General features: G+C 41.1%; 2 protein-coding genes across 3 annotated transcripts in view; one reads left to right on the top strand and one right to left on the bottom strand.

Annotated features, from left to right (window-relative positions):
- tubgcp3 (tubulin gamma complex component 3) overlaps window positions 1-9,264 on the bottom strand; it is a 65,935-nt gene extending 56,671 nt beyond the window's left edge. Inside the window, exons 1-2 of one of the 2 annotated variants that reach the window (XM_048533425.2) lie at window positions 8,891-9,264; window positions 721-828 (exon numbers count right to left, since the gene is read on the bottom strand). In XM_048533425.2, coding sequence (XP_048389382.1) covers window position 721 — 1 coding nt within the window. In that variant the 5' untranslated portion in view covers window positions 722-828; window positions 8,891-9,264. Of the gene's footprint in view, window positions 1-720; window positions 829-4,953; window positions 5,231-8,890 lie in introns of those variants that run through there. The other variant, XM_048533424.2, reaches the window with a different exon arrangement.
- A 550-nt stretch (window positions 9,265-9,814) lies between these two features.
- The window catches only part of atp11a (ATPase phospholipid transporting 11A), a 132,485-nt gene continuing 114,746 nt past the window's right edge, over window positions 9,815-27,553 (top strand). Inside the window, exon 1 of the mRNA XM_059646437.1 lies at window positions 9,815-10,561. Within this exon, the coding sequence (XP_059502420.1) occupies window positions 10,523-10,561 (39 nt within the window). The 5' untranslated portion in view covers window positions 9,815-10,522. The remainder of the gene's footprint in view (window positions 10,562-27,553) is intronic.

Genomic DNA, 27,553 nt, shown 5'->3' with positions numbered 1-27,553 from the left:
GTTCAGGGTCACGGAGACAGTCAGTAAAGTGGAGTGGGAGTACAATCATGAGTTATCGTATTATCAAATCACAGAACAGGATAAAAGCACTGAATGCAAACTCCTGTTCCTCATAATATCATCCTTGCAAAAGATCACAATGCTCAGTCTTCTCTTTAAAAAGACCATGTATAGCATTAGTTCTTGTGACCTGCTCCCTTGGAGGACCATCTTTTGTTTAGGCTGTTAAAGTCTATGTGCAAGTTTTTTCTTCCCACCGTGGTGTGGAACCCACCTTCTCTCCTCACCATTGAATATGCAACTATTCAATTTTGTACCAATCTTCCATGTAATTACTTGTTACATAAACTGGGTGATTCACAGAACTTGATAATAAGTATTGTTTACACAGCAATCACAGCAAGGACAGAGGATGAGATGAGTTCATTGACAGTGTTATATTTGACAGCGTTATTATTTCAATGAAAGGAGAGAGTACAACAACTAATACTATACATGGACTTTTTAAAGAGAAGACTTAGCATTGTGATCTTTTGCAAGGATCATTTTATTGGTAGACTGCACCTAATGAAAACACAGGTTTGACAAAAACTTAGATCAGACTACAACTTGGCCGTAATAATGATGACATAAAAGAAAAATTCCAAACCTAAGTGACCTGAATAGAGGCTGACAGAACATTTTCATTGATTACCAAACTATTTCAAGAAGCCAACTTACTTTCTTTCTTGATCTTTTCAGCGACAAGAAATTCATCTCTTTCCACGGTGGGAGCAAAATTACTTCCAATTACTCTCACAGCATACTGGAATTGTTGAGCCACATCAGCTATAAAAGACAATCGCACATGGTAAGGCCAATTCAAATCCAGAAGTCTGATGGGAAATTAAAACAAACTAAAACTTGGTCTCAAAAACAACAACAGACAAAACAAGTTCCAATTCAAACTGATCTCAATCACTTTGTAATACAGAACATTATACAATCAAAACCCTGTCTCAGGTATTTTCCCATGCTTCACACTGCAAATTTCCACATTTTTTTGCCAACTTATTATAGTTACAAATGTGGATAAACAATAAAAACTGCTGGAAAGATGCATTCAGAGAACTAAATGATGAAACAAAATGATGAAACAATATAAAGAGGACATGAGGCTATAAAGGGAGATAGACAGTTAGGTAGGCAAAGATCTGGAAACTGCACTATGAATGTAGGAAAGTGTGAAATAGTCTATTTTGGCAAAATGAGAAGAGGAAGAAGCACATCAAAACTGTGAGAGGTTGCAGGACTCCGAGATGCAGAGTTCTGTGAGTCCTCATGCACGAATTACATAAGGTTAGTATGCAGAAACAGAAAGTAATCAAAAAAGCTTGTAGAATGTAATAGTCTATTACCAGGTCAACTGAATGCAAGAGTAATGAGACTTGCTTCAATTATACAAAGCACTGGTGAGACCACATCTGGAGGACTGTGTACCGTACTGGTCACCCTACATATGGAAGGATGTTAATACACAGAAAGCAGTTCAGAGAAGGTTTATCGGACTAATACCTGAAACGAGCAGATTGCTTTATGGGGAAATGTGCTTGAGCCTAGGACACTACCCTGAGAACGCCTTCAGAAATGCTCTGGAGCTGAGAGGGTTGACCTCAAATCATTTTCTTTTCAGCTACTTATGGCTACAAAGAACAGACAGTTTTCCCTTGGCTCCCATGGATTCCATTTTGCTCGTGCTCCTTGATGCTACAATTTGTCAAAAGCAGCCTTGACGTCAAGTATGGCCACTCTTATCTGACCTTTGGAATTCAGCTCTTTTACCTACATTTGAACATAGGCTGTAACAAAGTTAGGGGCTGAGTGGCCAGTACCCAAATTGAACATCACTGATCAGATTACTGCTAAGCAAGTTCTGCTTCATAACATTTGATGACACTTTCCATTACTGTACTGATGATGTAGACTGGTCGGGCAGAAATTGGCCAGGTTTGATTTATCCTTTTTGTTTAAGAGGAAACAGCTGGGCAATTTTTCACATTACCAGGTAGATGTCGGTGTTATAATGTCCCAGGATGTTAAATAAGGAGTCTACAAGTGTTCACAGTACCTCAGATATGGTGTCATCAATGACCTGTATAACTGAAACAGAACCTCTCTATTGGTATTCATTTCCCCTTGTAATAAATTATTACATTGCATCAGCTTCCCTTATTACTTGCTGTTATGCATAGTAACCTTTTGCATTTCATGCATTAGCACACCCAGATATCTCTGCATAACAAGAACTCTGCAATCCTTCATAATCTCTATAATCTGCCCTTTTTCCCCAACTTTTGCTCCCAAAATGGATAATTTCACTTTTCCCACTTAAAACTCTATTTGTCAGACCTTTGTCCACTTGTTTAAGTTATGTCCTCTGTCTACTTCATAATTTACTTTGCTAACTACTACAGTGTCATTAGCAAATTTAGCAACCATATCTTTCATCCTTTCCTTCAAAATAACTGACACAAATTGTAAAAGGTTGAGATCACAACTTGTTTCTGGTACACTACTTGTTGCATCTTGCAAACCTGAAAGTGACACATATATGCTTATTGTCGCCTGTTAGCCAGCCAAGCTCTTATGTATGCCAATGCATTCCTTTCCCCACACTGTGATATTATATTTTCTGCAAAAACATTTGACACAGCACCTTACAAATGCTATTTGGAAAACCAACTGCAACACATCCGCTAGATCTGTTTTCTCCACAGCATGTTAACCTCCACAAACAGTTACAACAAATTGTTTAAAAATGATTTCCCTTGGACAAAGCCTTGTTGACACATTCCGATTATCTTAAATTTTTCAAACAGCCACACTAACATATTCATTAATAGCTTCCAGCATCCTCTTTTTGACATACGTTAAGCTAAATGGCATGCACTTTCCTGCTTTCTGTTGTCAACTTTGAATAAAGAAGCTCCACTTGCTATTTTCTAATCAAATGAAACTTCAAGTCGAGAGAATTTTGGAAAAACAAAATAGCATGTTAATTACCTTGCTAGCTATTTCCTGTACGTCCCTAGGATAAGGTTCACAGTACCTAGGAATTGGATAGTCTGCAGATCCAACAATTTACTCAGTACAACACACTTGATATAACTTTCCAAAGGTCCCTTCTGTTTTCCATTTTTGATATACACACATTTCTGACATGTTATTCGTACCCACTTGTGAAAAGTACTGCAACATTACCTGCTTAAGTAATCTGTCATTTCCTTATTTTTGATAAGTAATTCCCTAAACTGACTTCCTTAGTGCCAACAATTTTCTTTTACCATTTTTCCTTTCTAAATATCTATAGAAACCCAATGTTTGTTCTTACATTTCTATCTAGCTTTCTCACATATTCCAAATTTTCTAGTTATACAGTCTGTTTGTGACACCACAAGTGGAAAAGTGCAAACAGTTTGGTCATGCTTATGAAAGAATGTAACTGGATTAAAACAGTGCAAAGTTAACTTGATCAATTCTTGGGATAAAACATTATCCTCTGAGCAAAGGTTCGACATGTCAGCCCTATATCCGTTGGGGTACAGAAGAATGAGAGTTGATCTTAATGAAACATTTAGTATCGACGGAAATTAACAGGGTGGATGCAGGAAGGATAGTTCCACTTGTAGGAGAGATTGGAGCCAGCAGGCACAGGTTAAAAATGAGGATTCTCTCAATTATGACGCAGAATAGAAGAATCTCTTAAAAGAAGCTTAGTCCCCAGATTTCTCTTCCCCAAAAAGGGGAAGCACAATCACTAAATATTTTTAAGGCTGAGTTAGACAGATTCTTGACTGAAAAGGAAATCAACAGGTTTAGGGATGAGACAGAAAGGTGGTGCTGAGGCCAGGCGGAACAGCCATGGTGTTACTGATGGTGGAACATGCTTGCTTAACCAAAATGTCCGAATTTGTATGTTCACTGCAACTCAAAGTGAAATTTCTGGTGCCAGGGAATGAGTTCATATAACTTATAGGGAACATGATATTAATTATAGATTAAGTAGTAATGGACAACAGAAAGCAATAATCTAAAATGAAGTTTCCAAATTGGAGGGCAACTAATTTCAATGAGATGAGGAGAATCTAACCAGATAAAACTGGAAGAGTAATATGAATGAATGATAAACAAAAAGTCTTAGGAAAAATATCTTTGCATACTGAATGCTCATAATCTGGATCCCACTGTGTATGAGGGTCATAGAAGTGGAGATAACTAGTAATTTCACAAGGAATAAGGATGGCAATAAAGAAAAGTAAACCAGCAAAGCTACAGGGACAGAAAAAGGGAACAGAATTGATTGGATTACTCAATGAAGACCAGTATTGTTCTGATACACCAAACAACTTTCTTGTCTTACAACTGAATGTTAACTTTGCCTTTTCTCCAGCTACATTCGATTTACCCAGATTCTGTTTAGATTCCAAAAACCTGAACTCTTTCTTCTGATACCATCTCCTCAATTTAATTACTCCTCCTATCCCCGGTGATACTACAGGACTCTCACTATCCCTATATTGTCTGGCACTATTATAATCGTGAGCAACCCAATCTCTACTCAGCTGGATTTCCGATTGGAGGACTCGAATTTTACTCCTCTCAATTTCATTGCCGCCAACGTGAGAAAAACCTTCTAATCTTGTCCCTCTCCAACATCCTTGACGTTGCTGTACGCTTAGCCCCTCAAGAAAACAAGCCACCATTCGAGCCGCTCAATTCCACCTGCAAACATAACCCATCTAACGCCTCCCCTGCACGTCCGTACATCATTCCCTCACTCCACCTGGGCTTGTTTTTCATTCTCACCAGGGCTGATTCGCTGTCGACACATCCCTACCTCACTGTCGCCAGGCCATGCCAGGCCAGACCAGCAAGTCTCCGGCTTCACAACCTCCAGCCCCCGGCCCTACTCACCCTCATTGCGGCCCAGGATCCGGCAGCACAGGCTTTGCAACAGTAGATTCGGGGACTTGTGATCCACAGTCGCCATCGCCGGGCCTCCCACTGTCCTGTTCTAGGAGACCCAGTTCCCGGGTCGGAGCCGTTGCCTCGGCTTTTCCACAGTTCGCCCAGGTTCAATCCCGGTTCCGTCTTAGCTCCGACCCGGCGCCAAGGGCGCCATTTTTTTAAGAGCCCGCGGCATTGCAACGGAACTACAAACATCCACTTCCTGGTCAGGGGGTACAATCCGCTGCGAGGAGATGGGCGGGGTCTGAGGACCAGACGCAAGCACGGCGCCGAGTAGGTGGAGTCAGGAGGGTGCAGCGGCTGGCCAGAACGTTGCGTGGGCGGGGCTATGTGATGGGAGCGTGGTCAGGATAGGGTTAGCGGCGAGTGGGCGGAGACAAGTAACAATGGATGGGTGGGGTCCTGTGCAGGGGCGGGGACGGAGTGGGAGGTGGAAGTAGTATCGTAGATAATAGGAACTGCAGATGCCGGAGAATCCGAGATAACAAAGTGTGGAGCTGAATGAACACCGCAGGCCAAGCAGCATCTTAAAAGCACAAAAGCTGACGTTTCGGGCCTAGACCCTCTGATTAAGGGTCACGGCCCGAAATGTCAGCCTTCCTGCTCCTATGATGCTGCTTGGCCTGCGGTGTTCATCCCGCTCTACATCTTGTTATCTGGGATGCGGAAGTGTGGGGAAGAAGGTGGGTCCAATGATGACGGGCGCGGAGCATGGAGTGGGCGGGGCCAGTATGGACGGCGCAGTCGGACAGCGGTGAGGTATTAAGATGTGGGCGGGGCAGTCGGAGAGAGGTGAGGTAAAAAGGGACAGAGCCTGCGGACGGGTGGCGGGTCGTTAATAGGGGGGCGGGGCTATCCTTCGGAACCTGGCGATGACTGGGTTGCTCGTGAAGTAGGCCGTGCAATGATATGGCGGGTTATAGGGCAGTGTCGTGGAGTGGGCGGGGTGAAATAGGTAACAGCTGGCACGAGGAAGAGCCTCTCGGTGAAGGCAAGGCTGTGAGGGGAAGATGCCGTTTCCATGGTTACTGGCGGCCTGCTGAGGGTGGAGCTGGCTTTTGTTAATCTTCCCGCAGCCATCGTCCTGTGCCTCACACTTTGAAAATTCGTTGTGAGGTTTTCTTGCTGCGATTTAAACATCCTGCACACTGTTTCCTTGTATTTTGATGCAGGTGTTGTTTTAAGTTTATCCGTGTTGGTTGATGAGCCTGCCATTTATTGCTCATCCCTGATGGTAACAATGGGTCATTTCAAGTGATAGCTCTGTGTCAGTAACATTGCCGTGGGTTTGGAGTCACATTTATAAGGGAGGGAAAGCGAACCTTATCAGAGGTAGCAAGAACTGCAGATGCTGGAGTCAGACTTGACACAGTATGGAGCTGCAGAGGCGCAGCAGGCCAGGCAGCATTGGTGTCGTCAACTTTCCTGCTCCTCTGATGCTGCTTGGCCAGCTGTGTTCATCCAGCTCTACACCTTGTCATCTCTGACAATAAATGCTCATCTTAAAAATAGTGCAATGAAATCTTTTACGTAACCCTTAGAAGACAAATGCGTGTTCAGTTTAACAACTCAAAGTCATACAGCACAGAAACAGGCCCTTTGGTCCAACCTGATGAACGTAATCTCAAACTAAATTAGCCCCTCCTGCCAACACCTCTGAAAAGCTGTTATGTCCAGTGTGAAGCACTCTTACTTCAGACTTGAGTAGAAATTTAGTCTTAAGAGGTCACAGCTGGACATCTAGGTCAGCCAGCCCTGGTCAGTACAATAGAATTCCTTCTGTAAAGGGCATGAATGAACCACAAACCAATAGTTGTACGGCAACCTTTTCTCTCTTTCACATTAACTATTAATAAATTAATTGGTCACAATTCATTTGACTTCTGAGATTCACTGCCTGCTCAACTTCCAGTACGTACTGATGTAATTGCTGTTAATTTTGTTATTCTCTTCCTCTCTGATTAAGTGCCCTTAATCTTTGTCATTTTAAAATCTGAAACAAATCCAAGGAAAATGACTTACCTCTGATTTGGTTTCAAAATACTTTTAGGCATTGTTACATTTATTGTAATGTAAGTGTCTTGGTGCCTCATTGTCTCATCTCAAGCTTCCCCATGGACATAAAGGTTATTCATGTGACACTTTTACAGAAAGACTTTCATTATAGAAGTTTACTGATTGAAAGCCAAGGGAAGATCAGAGATTCACTTTTCAAAAACTTTCTTGGGGACTGTGTTTTGGAGACATGTGTCACGATCCAGTGCTTTTTTTAAACAGTGAAAATATGTAGGATTGTGTTGTCAATTTAACATATTAGTGTTTCATTGATTAAATACACTGTATTTAAGAATTGCAAAAGTTGTTTTTCAATTTTAATTTACTGAATATTAGATTTAATCCTGATTTTCCTATAATCCTTCACCATATTTAACATATTTTGAAAATTGAGGTTGCTGGTTATCATTAGATAACATCTCTCTCTGCAATTTTAGATATACAATCAGCTGAATTATCTGTTGATTATATTTATTAAATCTGTTGCACCAAAGAAAATCAATAAAAATTAGACTTCACTCCAGAAGCCAGTATGATGAAGTGTTAGTTGGTGTTCTGTTTTGCTTTCTAGCATCTAGGCAGCCACAACACTGGAGACTGACTGTGACAGCATCAAAATAAGCTTGTGATCCCAAATTTTCCAGGGCTCAGTCCCAGAAACATAAGACATGGACAAAAGATCTATTCAGGACCATCTTCCTCCCTAACCCATAAAATTTCAAAAAGCTTCAGTGAACATTTAAGCATCCAGACAAATCTAAGCAAGAACAAAAGTAACATTGCTTTGTACTATGTCTTTAACATATGAAACAGTCTGAAGATGCTTTGTGAAGGATTATCTGTCAATATTTGATACCGATCCATGTAAAGATGTATGGGGGCAAATAATAAAAGGCTTGTCAGGGAGGTAGGAGGAGAAAGGGATGAAGAGGTTTCGAGAGGAGGTTCTAGAGCTGAGGGCCTAGGCATGTTGAAGGTTTCAATGCCAATGGTAGAGTAAATGAAAGAACAAATACATGAGAGACCCGAATTTGAGAATTAGAGGTTGCAGATTGATTCTAAGGCTTGAAGAAGTTATTGGGGTGAGGGGATGTGAGGGATTCAAAAACACTGATAAGAATTTTAAAACCAACAAATTGCCAGACTGAAAACCAGTTTAGCCCATGTGACGTAGTGTTGTTAAATGAACAGCTCCTGTTGCTGTTAGGATATGCACAACAGATTCTTGAACCAGCTGATTCTTAAAGTTCATAGAGACTCAAAAGTCAGGGTTTTAAGACATGGTCCTGGGCAGAATAATATTCAAGACATAGTAGGAACTGCAGATGCTGCAGAATCTGAGAAGGTGTAGAGCTGGATGAACACAGCAGGCCAAGGCACATCAGAGGAGCAGGAAAGCTGACATTTCGGGCCTATAACCTTCTATTCAAAATGGTCACATTTATGGCTTATAGAGACGTTTAAAAAGAGGTTTTTGTAACATTGTGGTGAAGGAGATCTTGAAGAAGGAGTCATACAGCACAGAATTAGACCAACTTGTCTGTGTCAACCAGGCATCCCAATCTAACTTAGTTTTGTTTGCCAGCAGTTGGTCCATATCCCTCTAAATCCTTCCTATTTACATACTTGTCTGGATGTCTGTTAAATGTTGCAATTGTACGCAATTTCATCTGGCAGCCGTTCTGTACACGCATTACCCTGTGTGTTTAAAAAATAGTTACCTCTCAGGTCAGTTATAAATCTTTATCCTCTCACCTTAAACCTATGCCCTCTAGTTCTTGTGTGATTTTGAAAATATCAGCAAAGTATTCGCCAGGAAGTGAAGTACCTGTTCATTTGGTGAACACCTGAATCTGCTTTGTTCTTGTTTCATACTGCACACCCTGTGGGATATATCATCTTTCCATCAGAGGAGATGGTAGTAGAGGTATGGCAGCAATTGGGACTTCCATGCTCAAATATTGATATTTAACAGCTGATAACCATCCCTTGCAGGCAATTTCCTTGTTGCTGGGGAGATAATGGCCTTTTAAACTTCAAATAATAGGGTTCTGCACCAAAACAGAAATTGCTGGAGAAGCATCTGTGGAGAGAAAACAGTTATTGGTATCAAGAACTTCTTCAGAACTGTAGCAAGAATATTCATAGCATGTATTTGTAGAAGATGATCTGGATGAAGAGAGTTATCCATGTCAGCTGAGAGAGCTGTTGTACCCAGTATATTTCCTTATGAATTGCAAAGCATGGTGGTGATTGTAGAGCATTGTGCTCTTTTGATAATGTACAATAGTAAAAGTACATAGTACATAGTTTGTTGGTAAAAGTTTCTAAATCTTCACATAGGTTGATCCAACAATTATTGGCCGGGAAACTTGCTGTCTTCTGCCCAACTGGTTTCGAAACAGAATACACACGTAGTATAGTATATCATACCAAACAACGTTTATCAATCATTTTTAAAGTAAACCTCGATTTTGTGCGAGGAAAAATGGTGAGCCTACCAGTGCTCATGGTAAAGTGAAATTGGTTAATAATGTTAAATGCAAAATTAGGAAGCTGTTCGATCCTTCTTCAAAACAGGTCTTAAAGCGGTTTCGATTCCACCGAGAAACATGGAACGGCGAGACTTTACAAACTTAAACAAAACTTTTACGTTTTCAATCTCTGCCTGTCGAGATCCCGTCTTTCTCCTACGCTGCCTTTCTTTTGGTAACAGTGTCTGATTTGACCTCAATTCACATGAGTGTTTGGATTGTGTGTCTGGTTTTGCATTGAGCTGCGGGCCTCGTTCACACGTTGAGGGGGCGCTGGACTGTTCCTATCTCCCCACTGGTAGCAAGTTGTACAAGCCACCACACCCTTGGAGATCAAATAGGAAATCGATTAGGGAACACAAGTATCGCGGAGACAGGAATGGCGGAATATAGTCATTCTTTGTTCTATTTTCGTTTCTTATTCTGGACAGTTTGAAAAGAATCTGGTGTGCAAATAGCCCACCTATTTGTGCAGGAAAAATCGATCACTGTTTTCCTATCTCTGTGCTGTAGATATCGTGCAGAGTGAAATGTGGGAGACCTAGTAACCTGTCCTTCTGAGGCAGCAGATCCCCTCTGCGGCTGTAAACAACAACAAGACAGCGCTGTTATTAAACATTAAACATTAATATTAAAGATTCATGTTGAAGGAGCAGGAGCTCCGCCCACACCATTATATTGTGTTCCCGGTAATCCCGGGGATGTTGATCTGAGTCAGTTCCCCTTCTGTCTCTCTCTGTGCCTGGGAGTGCGGGTCTTTGCCTGAACCGCACACCCGGAGGAGGAGCCTGCTTTTCTGGAAGGAGGAAGGGGATCAGTTCCCGGAGAGAGCGGGAGCCCTCGGGACCAGGACATGCGCTGTGTAATAGCGGATTAGAGCCGCCGATTCCAGCGCAGCGGAGCCGGACAGGGACCGGGAAGAGGCGATGGACTGGAGCGGGCTCTGGAGCACCATCCGCCGCTGGGTGAGTAACCTTCGGCCCAGCCCCCGACGTTGGGAGGGGTGGGGGAACAGTCTCTGTCGCCCTCCTCCTACCACCCCCCTTCGCCGGGGTCCCGGGCCCGGCCCAGGCTATATCCGGGGCCCGACACCTGTTCAAATCCGACTCTTCTTTCCCACGGTCCGCCCTCCGCTCCGGAGCTTTTGGGAACTGTTTCCGTCGCCGAGTGTGGTTCAGGTGTTGGGGAGGCTGGGGATCAGGTCCCCGGTGTTGGAGAGCCTGTGGATCAGGTCCCCGGTGTTGGGAAGGTTGTGGATCACGTTCCCAGTGTCTTGGATCAGGTCCCCGGTGGTGGGGAGGTTATGGATCAGGCACCAAAACAGAAATTGCTGGAAAAGCTCAGCAGGTCTTGCAGCATCTGTGAGGAAGCAAAAACATAGTTAACGTTTCGGGTCCAGTGACCCTACCGCAGAACTGGATCAGACCTGGAATAGGTGGGGAGGTTGTGGATCACTTCATTCTTCACTTCAAATGCCCCCGTCACCCTCCTCTTTTACTGTTCCTCCTTGTCACCCTCTTCCTTTCCCCTCCCAGTCCTTCTCTCCGTGCCCACTCCCATTTCCCTTAAACCTTTGCCATTATCCCCTCCCTGCTCTCCGATTCTAAACAGCCTGTTTTTCTGGATGTTTATATCAATCCGACAAAGTGAAAACTGAGAAGGAAACAGTATCTGTCGGAATTTGCTGGTTTGCTTTGTTGGGTTAGTTGTCACTAACTCACTCATATTATTGAACCCTTTCTAAAATGTATCAAGCATGTTTTTAGTGATAATTGCAGTATGTACTGATCGTACCATTTAGATTGGAACAACAATCACATTTTTGATCACTAAGAAAGTTACGCGTGTAAAGTTTTTACAGCTGGCAATGCAACTGGATTCTCCGCTGAAACCTTCTGATATTTTCTGCTTAGTGGAATTACGTTAGTTTTTTGAATGCAGGTAGTACGCCCTCTGAATGTTATATTTAAGCAAGACGGCTCTCCCTGAGAAGGGAGAAATTAGTTTTTCTGCAGTGTCTTTCACATTCTCAGCTGGTCCCTTAAGGCGCAGCCAGCTAATTACTTATGAAATTTGTAGAATCTTTATTTGGTCGGCAACACAGCACGGCAGAACAGCAGCAAAGTATTGTTGGAAGGATAAATATTTGACCAAGAAACCGAAGAGATCCTTCCTGTTGAATATTCAGTTGTTGAATTCTGATTTTATACATCAACCTGCAAGAGCAGTAGGTATTTGCTGTAATGTGTTACCTGATAGTTCACACATCATTCAGTGTAGCAGCCCCTCTGTTCTGCTCAGGTAGCCTAGATTATGGTATGGCACTTGAACTCTCTTAATTTGATGCTACCATGACTAGCTGATACTAATATTATTCTATTGCTGAATTTCTGGATTCTTGATAATAAACCATGTGCCTTTTGAGTACTGGAAGGTGTTGCACTCTGCTGTGTGTGATAATGTTGAACAAGGCTGGAGATTAAAAGCACTCATTTCATCCTGTTGAATCTGCTGCTACTTATTACTAACGGACTGTGCTGCCAGTCTAGTGCTGATGTAATAATTTACAAATTGCTAGTGAAGGATCAGATGAGATTAAATGAGGGGCCTACATGATCTCGATGCTGGTTAGTGTAAGACTTGCCACTTTTCAGTGGTCTTTCAGTTATCTGCTGTTTTTGAATAGTTATTAATTGAATAAACCAATGGTGCTGTGGGCACTTTAGCAATTTTTGTCTTTTTGCTCGTAATTTCACTTCGTAAAATTTACCTAACATTTCCCTGAATACGAAGTTAATGCTCTTAAGACAAGCAGCTTTATTTGCGCAACATTAATCTGTTCATCTGTTTGTTCTTGCTGGCTGACTGCTAACTTTGACAGTGATTTCATTGTGCATATCTTGTGAAGACTGCGGCAATACTGATAGGGGTTACAAAGAATGGATTGCTAACATTTTCAGCTTTCTTGTTTGTTTGTGTCTTTACTATTGTTGTTTTGGAGTAGGTTATCAGAGGATAGCACCTTGAATATGACTTCATCCTTCAGCCTAACTGTATAGCAGTTTGGCAACTAATTGAAGCACACTTGCTCCATTCCTGTTGTGCTGCAAGGCAAGGATAACAGGATGTTGTTTTGTTATGATCAAGTTCGGAGTTGGCTGGGGGTGTTCCTTTTCTTGACCTAATTGTAAATAGATCACATGGCATATAGCTCAGGATCAGAAGCACAATAGTTGTACGTAACCAATGAATAACTAATTTGTTGGAAACAAAACATTTTCGAACAAAAAAGGCATGTTTGTGCAAATATATTGAAACACTCTTTTGAAAACTAACACATGCACACCATTGTCTCAATCTGGAGAAAAATGTATTTTTTAAAAAACTCCAGATGTCTATTTCTTCAAAGTAATTTTGCCAAATAGGTTGCATTCAGAAAAAAGGAATCATTCACAGATCGTCTAAATGCTGGTCTGTAACTAAAGTCACTTTTTGTGCAAGTTGTTGGAATGTCTTCCTGGCTTGGTATGGGAGGCTGAGTCACTTTTCTGGAGATAGTGATGTAGATTTTGTGTTCTCTGTTAGGAATTCTTAACTTGCATTGATGAAGCGTTCCAGCAGATTTTTTTTTTACCTCAAATACTTTGAAAAGGGAAATTTTAGAAAAATGAGTGACAAGGTGTGTAGCTCCATGTAAGTTGGTTCTGTGTCTGTTACAGTTTTATTACAGCCATAGACTGGGTTGTGTGGCCTCTCTCTCAAAACAGTTTTGATTGGTGATCCAGTTAAGCAGCCTGTGTTATTTATAAGTGTAATGTTTTCAGTTGTGAGCAGTCAATGCAACCTGGAAATAGGATCAGAGTGCTGAAATGGAGTACAGCAGCAGAGTAATGGAGCTTAGCGTGGGGCTCCAGAGCACAGCTGCTTGCAAGTTTAGAACAACAGCCTTGTCTAAACAGCTCTCCCAATGTTCCATTGATTTCTGATGGATTAATATGAAATTCCCTACTTTTTAACCATTCCTAAAAAAACTTTGCAGCACTATTATATGTTTTGGTCACAAGAAGCCTCTAAACACCTTCATTTTAATGATTAACTTTGTGGGAAGGACAAGGTAAGCGTAAATAATGGGAACAAAGACTTCGGAATTGTAGAGAAATGGTTTAACGACGTGAGTCGAAGACATTCTGATTAATTATGTAAAACCACATGACTGAGAGAGTCTGGAGAGATCACATGGAGTAGACTATTTGAGCATATGTACATCTGTGACTGTAAATAAAAGATTATTAGTGAAATTTAGATTACTGCAGAATGATTTGAGAGACGATCAGACCTGTGATCACCCCAACCAGATGATGAAACCCCCGCAGACAACTACATTGCTCCTACTGTACATTATTTATTACAGTATTTGAACACAGTTTCCAGTTGGCAAGCTGAAATTTATTATTTCCATCAAAGAGTGCAGTTAGCTGGGGAGCTCTGAAACTAAAAGAGAAAAAGCTGGAGGAACTGAGCAGGTCTGGCAGCACGTGTGGAGAGAAAAACAGAATTAATTTTTCAAGTCCAGTGACTCTTCATCAGAACTGAAAGCAACTGGAAAGGATGGTATTGTTGCTGATGACAGTTTAGCAGAGCAAATTATTGCAGATGCTGGAATTTGTACCGAAAACACACAGTGCTGAAATCACAGTAGGTCAGACAGCATCTGTGGAGAGACAGCATGCCAACGTTTCGGGCCTAGATGACTCAATGAAGAATTGTCTAGACTCAAAATGTTAACTTGCTTTCTCTCCACGGATGCTGCCTAACCCACAGTGATTTCCAGCATTTTTTTGTTTTCAGTGAATTTAGTGGAGTGTGGGGATGAGTGAATAGAATACATGGAGATGGTGCTAGAAGAGAGAAACAAAGGGAGAGGCAAACAAAGGGATCACTGATGACATTGCTCAGAGGGAGTTAATAGTGAGTATGGTACTATCAAGAAGTGTGAATTGTTGAAAATGTGTTAGTAGGACCCTCAACCATGTCTGACCCATTTTCCACACTTCAGCTCTCCATCTTCCCTTCCCTCCCACAATAATGATAGGGACTCCTAGTCCTCACATTCCCCACCAACCTCTGCGTGCAAAGGATCATGAGCTGTTATTTCAGCGACCTCCAGTAGGATGCCACCATTAGCTACACATTCCGCTCCCTTGTTGGTATTGTGCAGAGATCGCTGTCTCCGGGGTACCCTGTTCCACCCCTCCTTCACTCCCAACATCTTCCCACATTCCCACGGCACCTTGCCATGCCATCACAGATGCAGTATAACTTGCCTGTTTACCATCTCCTTCCTCACTATGCAAGGCATCTGACCCACCTTCCAGCGGCAACAGTGATTTACCCGCTGTTCATTCAGTCTAGTCCATTATGTTTGCTCCCCCCACGCGATCTCCTCTACATTGAGGAAACAAAACTGAGACTGACTGCCCACTTTGCAGAATACTCATGTCTGTCTGCAAAAATGACCTCAGGTTTCTGGTTGCTGTTACTTCAACACACGGCTGTGTTCCCATGCCAATATTTCTGTCTCAGGCCTGTTGCAGTGCTCCAGCAAGGGTCAGTACAAGCTAGAGGAATAACACCTCATCTATCAGCTAGGTACCTTACAGCATTCAGGACGCAACATTGTGTTTAACAATTTCAGAACATGAACACCCTTCTCTATACTTGTTACCTACTACCCAGACTTCTAGGTCCTGTTTGTACTTCAGTTACTCCATTTTCAACAATTCACATCTCATTGGTACTGTATTGCATTATTGCCCCCAACCCATGTTCTCATCAGCAACTCCTTTATTTGTCTCTGGAAGCAGGAAGGTCAAAAGTACTACTCCAAAATTAAAGAAACAGCTCATGGCAGATGACAGTAATAGGATGAATAAAAATGTCAACTTCCACAATAGAAATACAGTTTTCTTTCATCATTTAAAGAGCTGCAACAATGTCTGCTATCTCAGGGTCAGAAGTCACATGACACAGTTTATCCATACACCTGACTGGGGGGGCTATGCTCCAAAACCCTATGTGATTCCAAATAAACCTGTTGGACAATAACCTGGTATCAGAGATAATGGGAACTGCAGATGCTGGAGAATTCCAAGATAATAAAATGTGAGGCTGGATGAACACAGCAGGCCAAGCAGCATCTCAGGAGCACAAAAGCTGACGTATCGGGCCTAGACCCTTCATCAGAGAGGGGAATGGGGAGAGGGAACTGGAATAAATAGGGAGAGAGGGGGAGGCGGACCGAAGATGGAAAGTAAAGAAGATAGGTGGAGAGAGTGTAGGTGGGGAGGTAGGGAGGGGATAGGTCAGTCCAGGAAAGACGGACAGGTCAAGGAGGTGGGATGAGGTTAGTAGGTAGCTGGGGGTGCGGCTTGGGGTAGGAGGAAGGGATGGGTGAAAGGAAGAACAGGTTAGGGAGGCAGAGACAGGTCGGACTGGTTTTGGGATGCAGTGGGTGGGGGGGAAGAGCTGGGCTGGTTGTGTGGTGCAGTGGGGGGAGGGGACGAACTGGGCTGGTTTAGGGATGCAGTAGGGGAAGGGGAGATTTTGAAACATTGTGGACTTCACCAGTTTCAAAATCTCCCCTTCCCCTACTGCATCCCTAAACCAGCCCAGTTCGTCCCCTCCCCCCACTGCACCACACAACCAGCCCAGCTCTTGCCCCCCACCCACTGCATCCCAAAACCAGTCCAACCTGTCTCTGCCTCCCTAACCTGTTCTTCCTCTCCCCCATCCCTTCCTCCTACCCCAAGCCGCACCCCCAGCTACCTACTAACCTCATCCCACCTCCTTGACCTGTCCGTCTTCCCTGGACTGACCTATCCCCTCCCTACCTCCCCACCTACACTCTCTCCACCTATCTTCTTTACTCTCCATCTTCGGTCCGCCTCCCCCTCTCTCCCTATTTATTCCAGTTCCCTCTCCCCATCCCCCTCTCTGATGAAGGGTCTAGGCCCGAAACGTCAGCTTTTGTGCTCCTGAGATGCTGCTTGGCCTGCTGTGTTCATCCAGCCTCACATTTTATTATCTCGGACAATAACCTGGTGTTGTGTGACTTCTGACTTTGTCCACCCCAGTCCAACACCAGCACCAGCACGTCATGTTATCTTAGAAACAGAGTACAAGAAATCCCTGAATCATATTTCTTTTAGTCAGTTTCAGAACAACTTTGCTAGTGATTTCAATTACAATATCCCAGCATTAGGTAAATTTAATGTTATATGGAATATGATAATACATCCTAATACTTGACATTTGTAGTAGAAGAAGGGAACAGAAGTTTCTAAAATGTGAAGAAATTGACTGTGAAAATGCAGTTGGATTGGGCTGAGTTTTTTCAATTGGTTCAATGTACATTGCCATTGCAGAAGTGCTAGGAGAGCAAAAGGTGATCTTTGAGCAAAAAACATTCTGCCATAAAATTGGGTATCATGAAACTGAAGTCTAGATGAAGACAACAAACAACCAATATTGCAGAATACTGGGTCAATCCCTAGTTCAAAATTTGAATTAGTTTGTAAAGATTTAGATATATTACAAAGAATGGGACTGTTGAAAAAGTGAATTGCTGTGAATGTGTTGCATTATTGTAGTAGCTCAAAAAACAGACTAGTCTGTTTGAATTTGTGAGGATGATAAACTCAATTCCAGCCTTGGCCAACTGTTTGTGTGGAATTTGCATATCATCCTCATTTCTGCATGGGATCCCTTTGGGTGCTCTGGTTGTCTCACACAGTCCAAAGATGAGCAGGTTAGGTGGATTGGCCATGCTAAGTTGTCCATCATATCCAAGGATGTGCAGGCTAGGTGGATTAGCTGTGGGAAATGCAGGGTTACAGGGATAGGATAGGGGGTGGGTCTGGACAGGGAGCTCTTTGAAGGGGTGGTATCGATTCAATGAAAGATCCATGCTGCAGTAAGAAAAATTACAGGGAATGTTGTGTATACTCCCACCTATTTCTGAAGGTTTCTTTTAAAATTTAGGTAATGGAAATGTTGTTAACAGTTAGATAAAATTGTCAAATGCCTATTTGGAATTAGAATTAATTGACAAGAGCATGAAACTACTTTTCATTCACAAAGTGCTGTACAAATATAAAAGGTTATTCATCAAGGACCATCATCCAGTCTTCCATTTTTCAAGGATTAGATACTAAGTGATAAAAGATGTGAGTTGCTTCTTAGATAACTTACTCATTAGAAATATAAAGATAGAAAAAGTGCTTATTGGAAAATTGAACAAAATCCTAGACTGACCTTGAACATGTCATCAAAACAAATAATACATAAGCATTCCTCTGTATTGGTATGTGTGATATACCTTGGTCACCAAATGCTTGGTGAAGGTATCCAATCAAAGCAAGAGAAGGTTGAGAGGATTTTAAACCCAAAGACTATACCAATACACCGGCTCTACGTATCAACTATTCAAAGATAGAATAGGTTGAGAATGTTGTGTAGAATGTCAGAAGGTGTGTGCAGTAAGTACTGGCTAGTAATGCTCTTTGATATGCCCAAGGAACAATTGGCTTTTCTGCGTGATGCCTCACCACAGGGGTTAGGTGTAATGTTATCTCAAATAATGAAAGATCATGGAAAAAAACTGAGAAGCATGTGGTTTATGTATGCCAACACAGTCAGAGGAATATTACTAAAAGTCAAAAAAGCAGCTTTTTCTTCTCATTCATAGGATGTAAACGATGGTATCTGGGCCAGTGTTTGTCTATGGCCCATCCTTAGTTTACCTTGAGAAGATAGCATTGAGCTGTCTACTTGAACTGCCACAGTTCACATGATATAGGTAGACCCACAATGCTGTTGTAATGTACTTCCAGAAATTTGACCCAGTGACAGTGAATAAACAGCAATATATTTCCATGTCAGGATGGGGAGTGGCGTGGAGGGAAACTTGCAGGTGTTGGTATTCCTAATGTATTTGCTGCCCTTGTTCTTCTAAATGGTAGTAATCATGGGTTTGGAAGGTTCTGTGTAATTAATTCCTGGGTGAATTCCTTCAGTGCATCCACACACTGCTACCACTGAATAGTAGTGTGAGTGAATATTTGTGGAAGTGGTGCGCATCAAATGGGCTACTTTGTCCTGGATAGTGCCAAGTGGAAGTCATTCATAGGCCTGCCGATTGGTGTACCCTGAGCTTTTCAGCAACCATGCAGCTGTGTAGTTTATCACTTTGCTTCTGGCTTGTGCCTTGTGGATGGTGGACAGAATTTGGGGTGGTGGGAACTGAATTATTAATTGCATGTGTAGTACAGGGGCTAGTCCAGTTCAGTTTCTGGGTAATAATAATCCCCAGATTATTGATAGTGGGCTTTTCAGTAATGATATTTTATGTTGAGTGTTGAATTATAAGGGGCAATAATTACATTCTCCCTTGTTGGAGATGGTGATTGCCTTCCACTTTGTGGCACAAATTGTCACTTGCTGCTTGTCAGCCTAAACCTGAGTATTTTCCATATCTTGCTACATTTGGGCATGGACCACTTAGGATCTGAGGAGATGTGAATGGTGCTGAATGTTATTCCACCATCACTGAGCATCCCCTCTTCTGGTGTAATAATGCAGGGAAGGTCAAATATCAGATTACAGATCTCATAAAAGTAGTCACAGTTGTCCTCGATGATATATGGTGCCACTAAATTCCAAAAATATTGTATAGCAGTAAATTCACTCTTTTAACTTACCACCAGATCTTCCATCTTTAAAAGATAAAATATCCTAATTCAGCAGATCATGCAAATGCAGAAATAAAAACATAAATGCACAAAATACTCCACAGAATTTAGTCCACTTTCTCCAAAGAAAAGATGTGTTCGATTACCAGCCATGCTTCCAAGTCAGGTTGTTCCAGAATGGTGAAAGCCCAGGCATCAACCCCGCAAACTGGGACAGATAAATTTTCCTAGGTGTGTCTTGTCTGTGGGGGAAAAATAGGACAAATTCAACATAGTCAATTATTGTCCTTTTGGCTTATGCCATGTTATCAGAAACAATCCACCGGATTGTCGGCAATTTTATTAATTGGCCCTTATAAATAATCTCACTGACACTCTATTTGGATTCAGTCACGACCTCTCCCTTCCACATCACATTCAGCCTTTGTCTCAAAATGGGCAAAATATTTGAAATCCACAGGCGAAGTGAGGGGGACTGAGTAAATCTCTGATTTCTCATCTTTGATTGTCAGACAACTTTCAATTATGGGGTAAAGTTTACAAAGCAAATTCTGACATACTTTAGTGATAGCGAGCTCAGATTGTTATTGATATTAAACTAAATTCTAATAAATGATGCAGGACCCATCCTTTTCTGGCTTGAATGAGCAATAATGCTGAACAGGTTCATGAGAGATAAGAAAAATGTAATCAGGACCCATGAAGTATGAGACGTGTGGATATTGTATTTTGCAGGCTGCAGCCAAGCAAAAGGAACCTGGTCCATTTCATTGGTGGGAGAAAAAAATTGAGCTAAAACAAAAGTATCCTGGAATCAAACTTGCCTGAAAATGTTTTCTAGCATTTTGCACCAAAAGTATTTTATGCAGAAATATTCCTGTTATTGGAGATTTTTGTATCATAATCTTTAATCTCAACTGTAATGTTTTGCTTCAGGGGAGCAGATGGTGGCTGAAACTAGCTAATTTGAATTTTTAGAATAGTTTGGTACTTTCCACATTTGTCAATTTGGAATAAGTATGCTTTATTGGGGGAAGGGAAGTAATGCCTTTGTTTCGACTAGTGAAGGAATGGAAGTGCTCTTGGTCTTATTTCACATGAAATCACCAATTAATAACAAATTAGACCAATTGGTGGCCCTTCATTTCTTATAGTCGCGTTAGGCTGCGAAATGAGTTGTGCCAAAGATATTAGGAAGAAGGGAGGTGAAATCCATATTGAGTGAAAATGTACAGTGAAATTCATCGAAAAGAATATTGAAATTGTTGTAAAATGGATGACTGATCTTCTATCATCTGTTCCACACTACACCCAAAGACAAATGTCACAGTATTTTGAACTTGACAGATTACTGGAAATAATGTCTTATCATTTTTATCATACAATATCTCTATTGAACCAATGAGAAGCATGACTAGCAGTAAAATTTGTCACTTTAACTGTTAGTTTCACATTTGCATTATACCCATTAGTTTCACATTTGCCCTTATACCCAGTTACCGATCAGTATTATTTGCCACAATCTCCATTTCCTAAATGACCTTTGTTACTGTTGTAGGAATCTTGGGTTACTTTCCATCCTCTAAATGTTGGCATATAGTCTAAATGTTACATTAAAAGCAACCTACCACGGTAGCTCATGATCGTGTAGCAAATTTACAATTATTTGTACATGGTGCATTCAGAGATATTTTAAAAAATTAAGCGCTATAATAAAACTGCCTTGAAACTCGGATTAGGGGCTCTCCTAAGAAAAAATTAGGAAAATAGCAGGATCCCTCAGCAAGGAATTAAGACTCCAATATAACAACTTACAGACATTTCATTGTGCTTATTTGATTACACATTAAAGCTAATTCATTCATTCAGTCATTATATAGCATTCGTGATGTGTTAAAACATCCCGACATACTTCACATGAACATTATCAAACAATTTTGAATTCTTAACCATGTAAGAAGATAATGAACCTGAATTCAATCCATGAACTGCACTTTAAAGAACATCATAAAAGAGGCAGAGAGATTTAAGGGAGCATGGCCTGAGTTTAGAACCTTGGCAACTGAAGGCACAATGATCAATAGAATAAACACACACAGATCAAAGCGAATTGGCCAATTCAATGAACACACGTATTAAGAACAGTGTAAAGGCCCCTTTATTTTCTGGACTGTGAGCTAAAAATGAGAGAAAGTACTACTTTCAACCAAGAAAACGGTGTGACAAGATGTCTGTACTTTTAAAACTAAGCTAGTGGAACACATTGTAGTAAATTGTTGTCTACAGTTTTGCTTCATTTAAGCAGTGAAGGAGCATTCTCGATAGAATGGGCATTCTGTGTGTGTGTGTTCAGAGCAACTTTGCCCAGAGACAGTCTTTTGATTGTCTTTCAACGGGGCCAGTTATTATAGGTTCAGGAGGGTGCAGCAGCCACTTGATTGGTTCCTGGACAAGGGCTACAGTCCTGGGTGTAGGCAGTATAACAGAAACATGTAGATTGTGAAGAGAAAGTATCCATCTCGCTCCGTCCACCTGTGTGGACAATTTAAAAAGAAAATTGCAAGTATATAGCTATTCTCCTCCCATTTCTCTGTCAGTTATTCTTTCTGTGAATCCCCTATTGAAAGGAAAAAGGAATAACTACCTCCAGAGGCACTGACCGGTCAGTCCTCAGCCACTGAATGAAAGACTGACCATACCCTACGTCATGAGGAAAAAATCAGAAGGAGTTGAAAGAAAGTTGAAATAAAACAACAAATATTTGCCATCCAGACTGGTGGCAGAACTATGATTATCTGACTTTTTTCTCCTTCTCTACCCATGACATTTAGAGCTTAAGAATTAGGAACAGGAGTAGACAATTCAGTTGTTGGACCCTGTTCTGCTGCTTCATACGATCATTGCTGACCTCATCTCCGCCTCAACTCTATGGCCCTGCCTATTCTCCATCACCCTTCAACTAATTATTAATTAAAAATCTGCCTATCTCCTGCTCAAATGGATTCTACAGATTCATGACACTTTGAGAGAAATCTGCTACCTCTTATCTTAAAACTATGACCTTTCATTCTAGATTGCCCAACATGATGAATCATTTTTTCTATTGTCTACTTTGTTAATCCCTTTTGGTACCCTATGTACCTCAATTAGATCCCCTCTCATGCTTCTGTGTAGATTACTATAGGCCTAAACTGTTCAATTTCTCTTCGTAAGTCAAACACTCTTATAACATTTGTTGGTTTTCTCTTTGTAACTGGAATTTTAAGGCCTGAGTTTCAGTTATAGACTAGCAATTCAACCTGTATTTAAAACAAAACTGTTTGACTACAATTTTTTTTGTTTACTAGGAAGAAACTGGTTTTTATATTTCTTTAACCTGAAATAGACAGTTAGGTAGAATTGAGAAATTCAGTAGTTTTATCAAATGTTCACATTCATGGTGGAGTAGGGGGTCCTGATTTTCAGCGCATTGTCTCAGTGAGACATGACTGTAGAAGAAGGTCATTTGGTCCCTCGAATCTCCTGTGCCATAAGACAATGATGTATCTGTTTGCACTTTGAAGTTTGCATCCTAACTACCCAAGCCTTGCCAACCAGAATCTGGCTTTGTTGGCCTTAAATGTACTTGATAATCTATCCTCCGCTGTGTTCTGAAGCAGAGAGCTCTAAAGTTGCTCAAACCTCGAAGAGAATAAATCTGTCCTCACCTCTGTCTTAATTAGGATGACCCCTAATTTTTAATGAGGGTCCCTTAGCTCTGGACCCTCTCACGCAGGAGGAACCAGCCTTTTCACATTCAACTTGTCAATGACCGTTCAGGATCTTATCGACACCCACCACACTTCTAAATGCCAGTGAAGGTGAGCCAGTCTATCCAATCTTTCCTCATAAGACAACTTGCTTATTCTGGGTATCAATCTAGTAAACCTTACCTGAACTGCCTCCAATGTATTTACATTCTTCCTTAAATAAGAAAATGAAAACTGCGCACAATGTTTGAGATGTGGAATTACCAATGCACTATACAACCAAAGCCTAACACCCTTACTTTATGTTCAATTTCTCTTTTAATGAAGGGTAGCATTCCATTAGTTTTCTTAATAACTTGCTGCACTTGTATATTAAGATTTTGTGACTCATGCAATAGAACAACTACATCCTTCTGTACTTTGTAATTCTGCTGTCACTTTTTGTTGAAGTATTTGATTTTACTCTTCCTGTCAATTTGAACAACTTCACAATTTACCACTTTACACTACATCTATGCCTGTCTGGGTGTTATTAAATTGGAGAGGACGCAGAAAACATTTACAAGGATGTTACTGTGACTTGAGGGTTTGAGTTATAAGGAGAAGCTGGATAGGCTGGGACTTTTCACTGGAGGGTAGGAGGTAGACCGTTGACCTTATAAAGGTTTATAAAATCACGAGGGGCACAGATAAGGTGAATATCAACGGTGTTTTCCCTAGGATGGGGGAGTTCAAAACTAGAGGGCATAATTTTAGGATGAGTCGGAAAAGATTTAAGAGACCTGAGGGGCAACCTTTTCACACAGTAGGTGGTTCATGTATAGAATGAACTGCCAGAGGATGTGGTAGATGCAGGTACAGTTACCTGTCCAAATGTCTTTTAACTGTTGTATGTGAATAGGAAAAGTTTAGAGGGATATGGGCTAAACCCAGTTAAATGATACTAGATTAGTTTTGGAAATTTGGTTGGCAAGGGTGAATTGAACCAAACAGACTGCTTCCATGCTCTATGACTATCTATCTATCTGCATCCTCCTTATGTCCACTTCACAACATACTTTCCTATCTGTCTGTGCTGCTTCCCTAAGAGCAGTTTACTTATTGAATGCTGAAGAAGTCAGAATTGCAGGAGTGCAATTACTTTATTTCAGATTACAACTAGACTCAAGGCAAGGTGAGGCTATAGGAGAGATTTGGAAACCAGGATAAGAATTTTGAAGTTCTGGTGTTGTTTTTAACTGAGAGCCAGTGTTGGACAGCAAACACACAAGTGATGGGCAAATCAGCATTTAGGTAATTAACTGTCTGGGCAGCACAGTTTTGGATGGGACAGTAGAACGTGTTAAATGTCTTCCCAATCATTGGCTGTGCCTGAAAATTCACATTTTGTTATTCATGCACTAGCATCCCCAGATCTCTCTGTATCTCAGAGTTCTGCAAAGTGTCTGTATCAAAATAATATGCTGCCTTTCTATTCTTTCAGTCAAAGTAGACATATTCCCACATTACACTCATAGTTCTACCAAATTTTCATTCACTCATTTACACTTTGCAGACTCTCTTTCTCCTCTTTACTTGCCTACCTGTGCAGCTATTATCAATAAATTTATCTACCATACAGCCAGCCTTTATATCCATTTCATTGCTGTAGATTGCAAATAACTCTGGCACCAACACTGATTTAATGTGGAATTCAATTATCATTGTTCCAGCATTGGTTGCCAGACTCTCCTTATTTTTATGATCACAAGAAATCACAGTCTTTAATTACATTTGTTGTTTGATGTTCCCTAAGCATCTGTAGGTATGAAATTTTGTCGGTATCTCTCCCCAGGCAACCACTCGATTTACATTCATTTTTTAGCTGTATCAGCCCTCTAAGAAAACACATTTGGAATTATATTTGAAAAATGTTCACCGTACTTTGGGTTCCTGGTTTCTCACTAACATGAGAATTGTCTGATTTGTCCTTAGTGAATTTAAATTGAATGGCCTCATATGACTAGACACAAGCAAATTGCTATGGGTGCTGTGAATTTGAAATCGAAACAGAAAATTCTTGAATATTTAGCAAGAAACAGAATAAACATTTCATGTCAGTAAACTTTTGTGATAACAGTGGACTTGAGATTGTTGCCCAAGTTTTGGTAAATTTAAAAGTGAGGGACAGGGAGTGGAGTTTGACAATGGATGGATAAGGAGCTGGAGGAGTGGAACTGGGGCTGGAAAAATGAGGAGTTGGCAGGAAGGTAGGAGAATGTGAGAATTTATTTTTCAGTTCCTTGATGGGATATGGGTATTGCTGGCTAGCTCAACATTTATTGCCCATTATTAATTGCCTTCAAAAGTGGTGGTGAGCCACCTCAAATCATCAAAATCCGGATCTAGGAGTTCTGTGATCTCAACCCAGTAACAATGATGGAATGGAGGATATATTTCCAAAGCAGAATGATGTGGCTTGAAGAGGAACTTACTGATAATTTCATAACAAGGATAGCACATACACCAGAAAACTATATACTCTCTTGTTTGAAATGGCCATTGAGGTTGTTTGGCTTGCCGAGCTAGTTACTTGTTTTGCGGATATTTCGTTACCATGCTGGGTAACATCCTCACTGCAGCCTCCAATGAAGCTGTCGGTGTGTTTTCCCGCCTGGGTACCAAGCTCAACACCCACAACCTGAGCTACAAATCTACTCCAAAACCTTAGTGAAATGGTGATTGCCTGGGTACTTGGGTGGTTCAAATGTTACTTGCTGCTTATATACACAAGCCTGGATGTTGACCATTTGAAGACTGAGGATTGACAGCAACAATTGGATTGGAGAAATGCACCATCTCTGACTGAGTGCAATATGAATGATCCATATAATTTCCCATGTATACCTATTCATGATACTGAGACTCTGAAGATTGGAAGATCTTCTGAAGATTCTAGATGTAATAAATTAGCATGGATAGAAGATTTGTCATCCAACAGGAAATGTAAAATAAGGACCATTGGGTCATTTTTGAGTTGGGTAATCAGTTACAAGTGAACTGACACTTGGATCTAATCTTTGACCTCAACAATCCTTATCAATGACACAGGTGAGGGGACCCAATGTAAGGTTGTTAAGTTTACCTATGACACAAAGATATGTAAGAAATCAAGTTGCGAAGAGGACATAATGAGTTTGTAACAGGATGTAGATAGGTCAAGTGCCAAAAATTTGGCAGAGTATATTATGGGAAAATGTGAACTTTTCCATTCTGACGGGAAGAATAGAAAAGCAATATGTTACTTACATATAAACCAATGAATGAGGACAGATGTAGGCCCCCTCAGCAAAGACCTCACAGATAAATGAGAAGAGGTTACTGTTGGCAGAGAAGTCTAGAAATAAGGAACACGGTGTAAAAATTAAGGATCACTGTTTAAACCGAGGTGAGGAGGAATTTCTTCTGTAGGAAAACTATTATTCTGTAGATTAGAGAGCATTGTTGCATCAGGACCAGGTTACATAGGGAGGCAATGCTAATGAGGAGACAAAGGAGAAAATATGTTTGAAGCCACAGTTGGATCAGCTATGATGTAATTGAACAGTGAAGAAGGCTTGAAGGGCCAAACAGCATACCCCTGCTCTGAGATAACAAAGTGTGGAGCTGGATGAACACGGCAGGCCAAGCAGCATCTTAGGAGCACAAAAGCTGATGTTTCGGGCCCAGATCCGTGCTCTGAGTTATTTTCTTCTTGTGAAATAGGCATGTGATAATTTCAACAGTTCTTGCATATTGCCAGATTTATGTGACTTTGTGCTCATTGCAAGTTTCATGTTAATCTTAGAAATGAAACTTCTTAAATAGTTAAACATTAATTGTGAATACTTTGACTTATTTTCACTTGATCTATATTTTACTAAACTGATTATGAACAATAGCTCATGGAGGCCTGACTCTGTGCTTGTGTTACAAAACAGTGCTCCAAGGATCCTCCCTCAAGCTAATCATCAGTCCGCTTTAACACTGAGGTAAATGGAGAGGAGACTAATGCTACGCATTTGCTGTGTGCAACAAATACTATTGATTTGAGTCTAAACTCTCTGTTGTCCAACACTCATACGTCATCTCTGCAGCCTTTGCCAATTTCCAAATATTGTAGTAAATAAGATGCATAGTTCCCAGCTCTTGAAGCCAAATTACAATTTGCTTTTTATTACTGTTCTTGCTTAGGTTTAAATGAGTTGCATGTCCCTCAGCTGCATCATGTTCTACATTAAATAATAGATGAGCCTTTTTTTCTTCAGTTGTTTCCAACTTAATGTTAAGAAGAAGTGTGTGCGATGTGCAGAACACCAGAAACATAGCTGAGACCTCAGGTCCTCAGTTTCCCTTTGTGGGGGTGTCACAGTGGCTCAGTGGTTAGTACTGCTGCCTCACAGTGCCAGGGACCTGGCTTCGGTTCCAGATCTGTGGAGTT

Source organism: Stegostoma tigrinum, chromosome 6, assembly GCF_030684315.1.
Source record: "Stegostoma tigrinum isolate sSteTig4 chromosome 6, sSteTig4.hap1, whole genome shotgun sequence".
In the NCBI taxonomy this organism is placed as follows: Eukaryota; Metazoa; Chordata; class Chondrichthyes; order Orectolobiformes; family Stegostomatidae; genus Stegostoma; species Stegostoma tigrinum.
The sequence above is the reverse complement of the archived record's forward strand: the minus strand, read 5'-3'. Positions and strand labels throughout refer to the sequence as shown.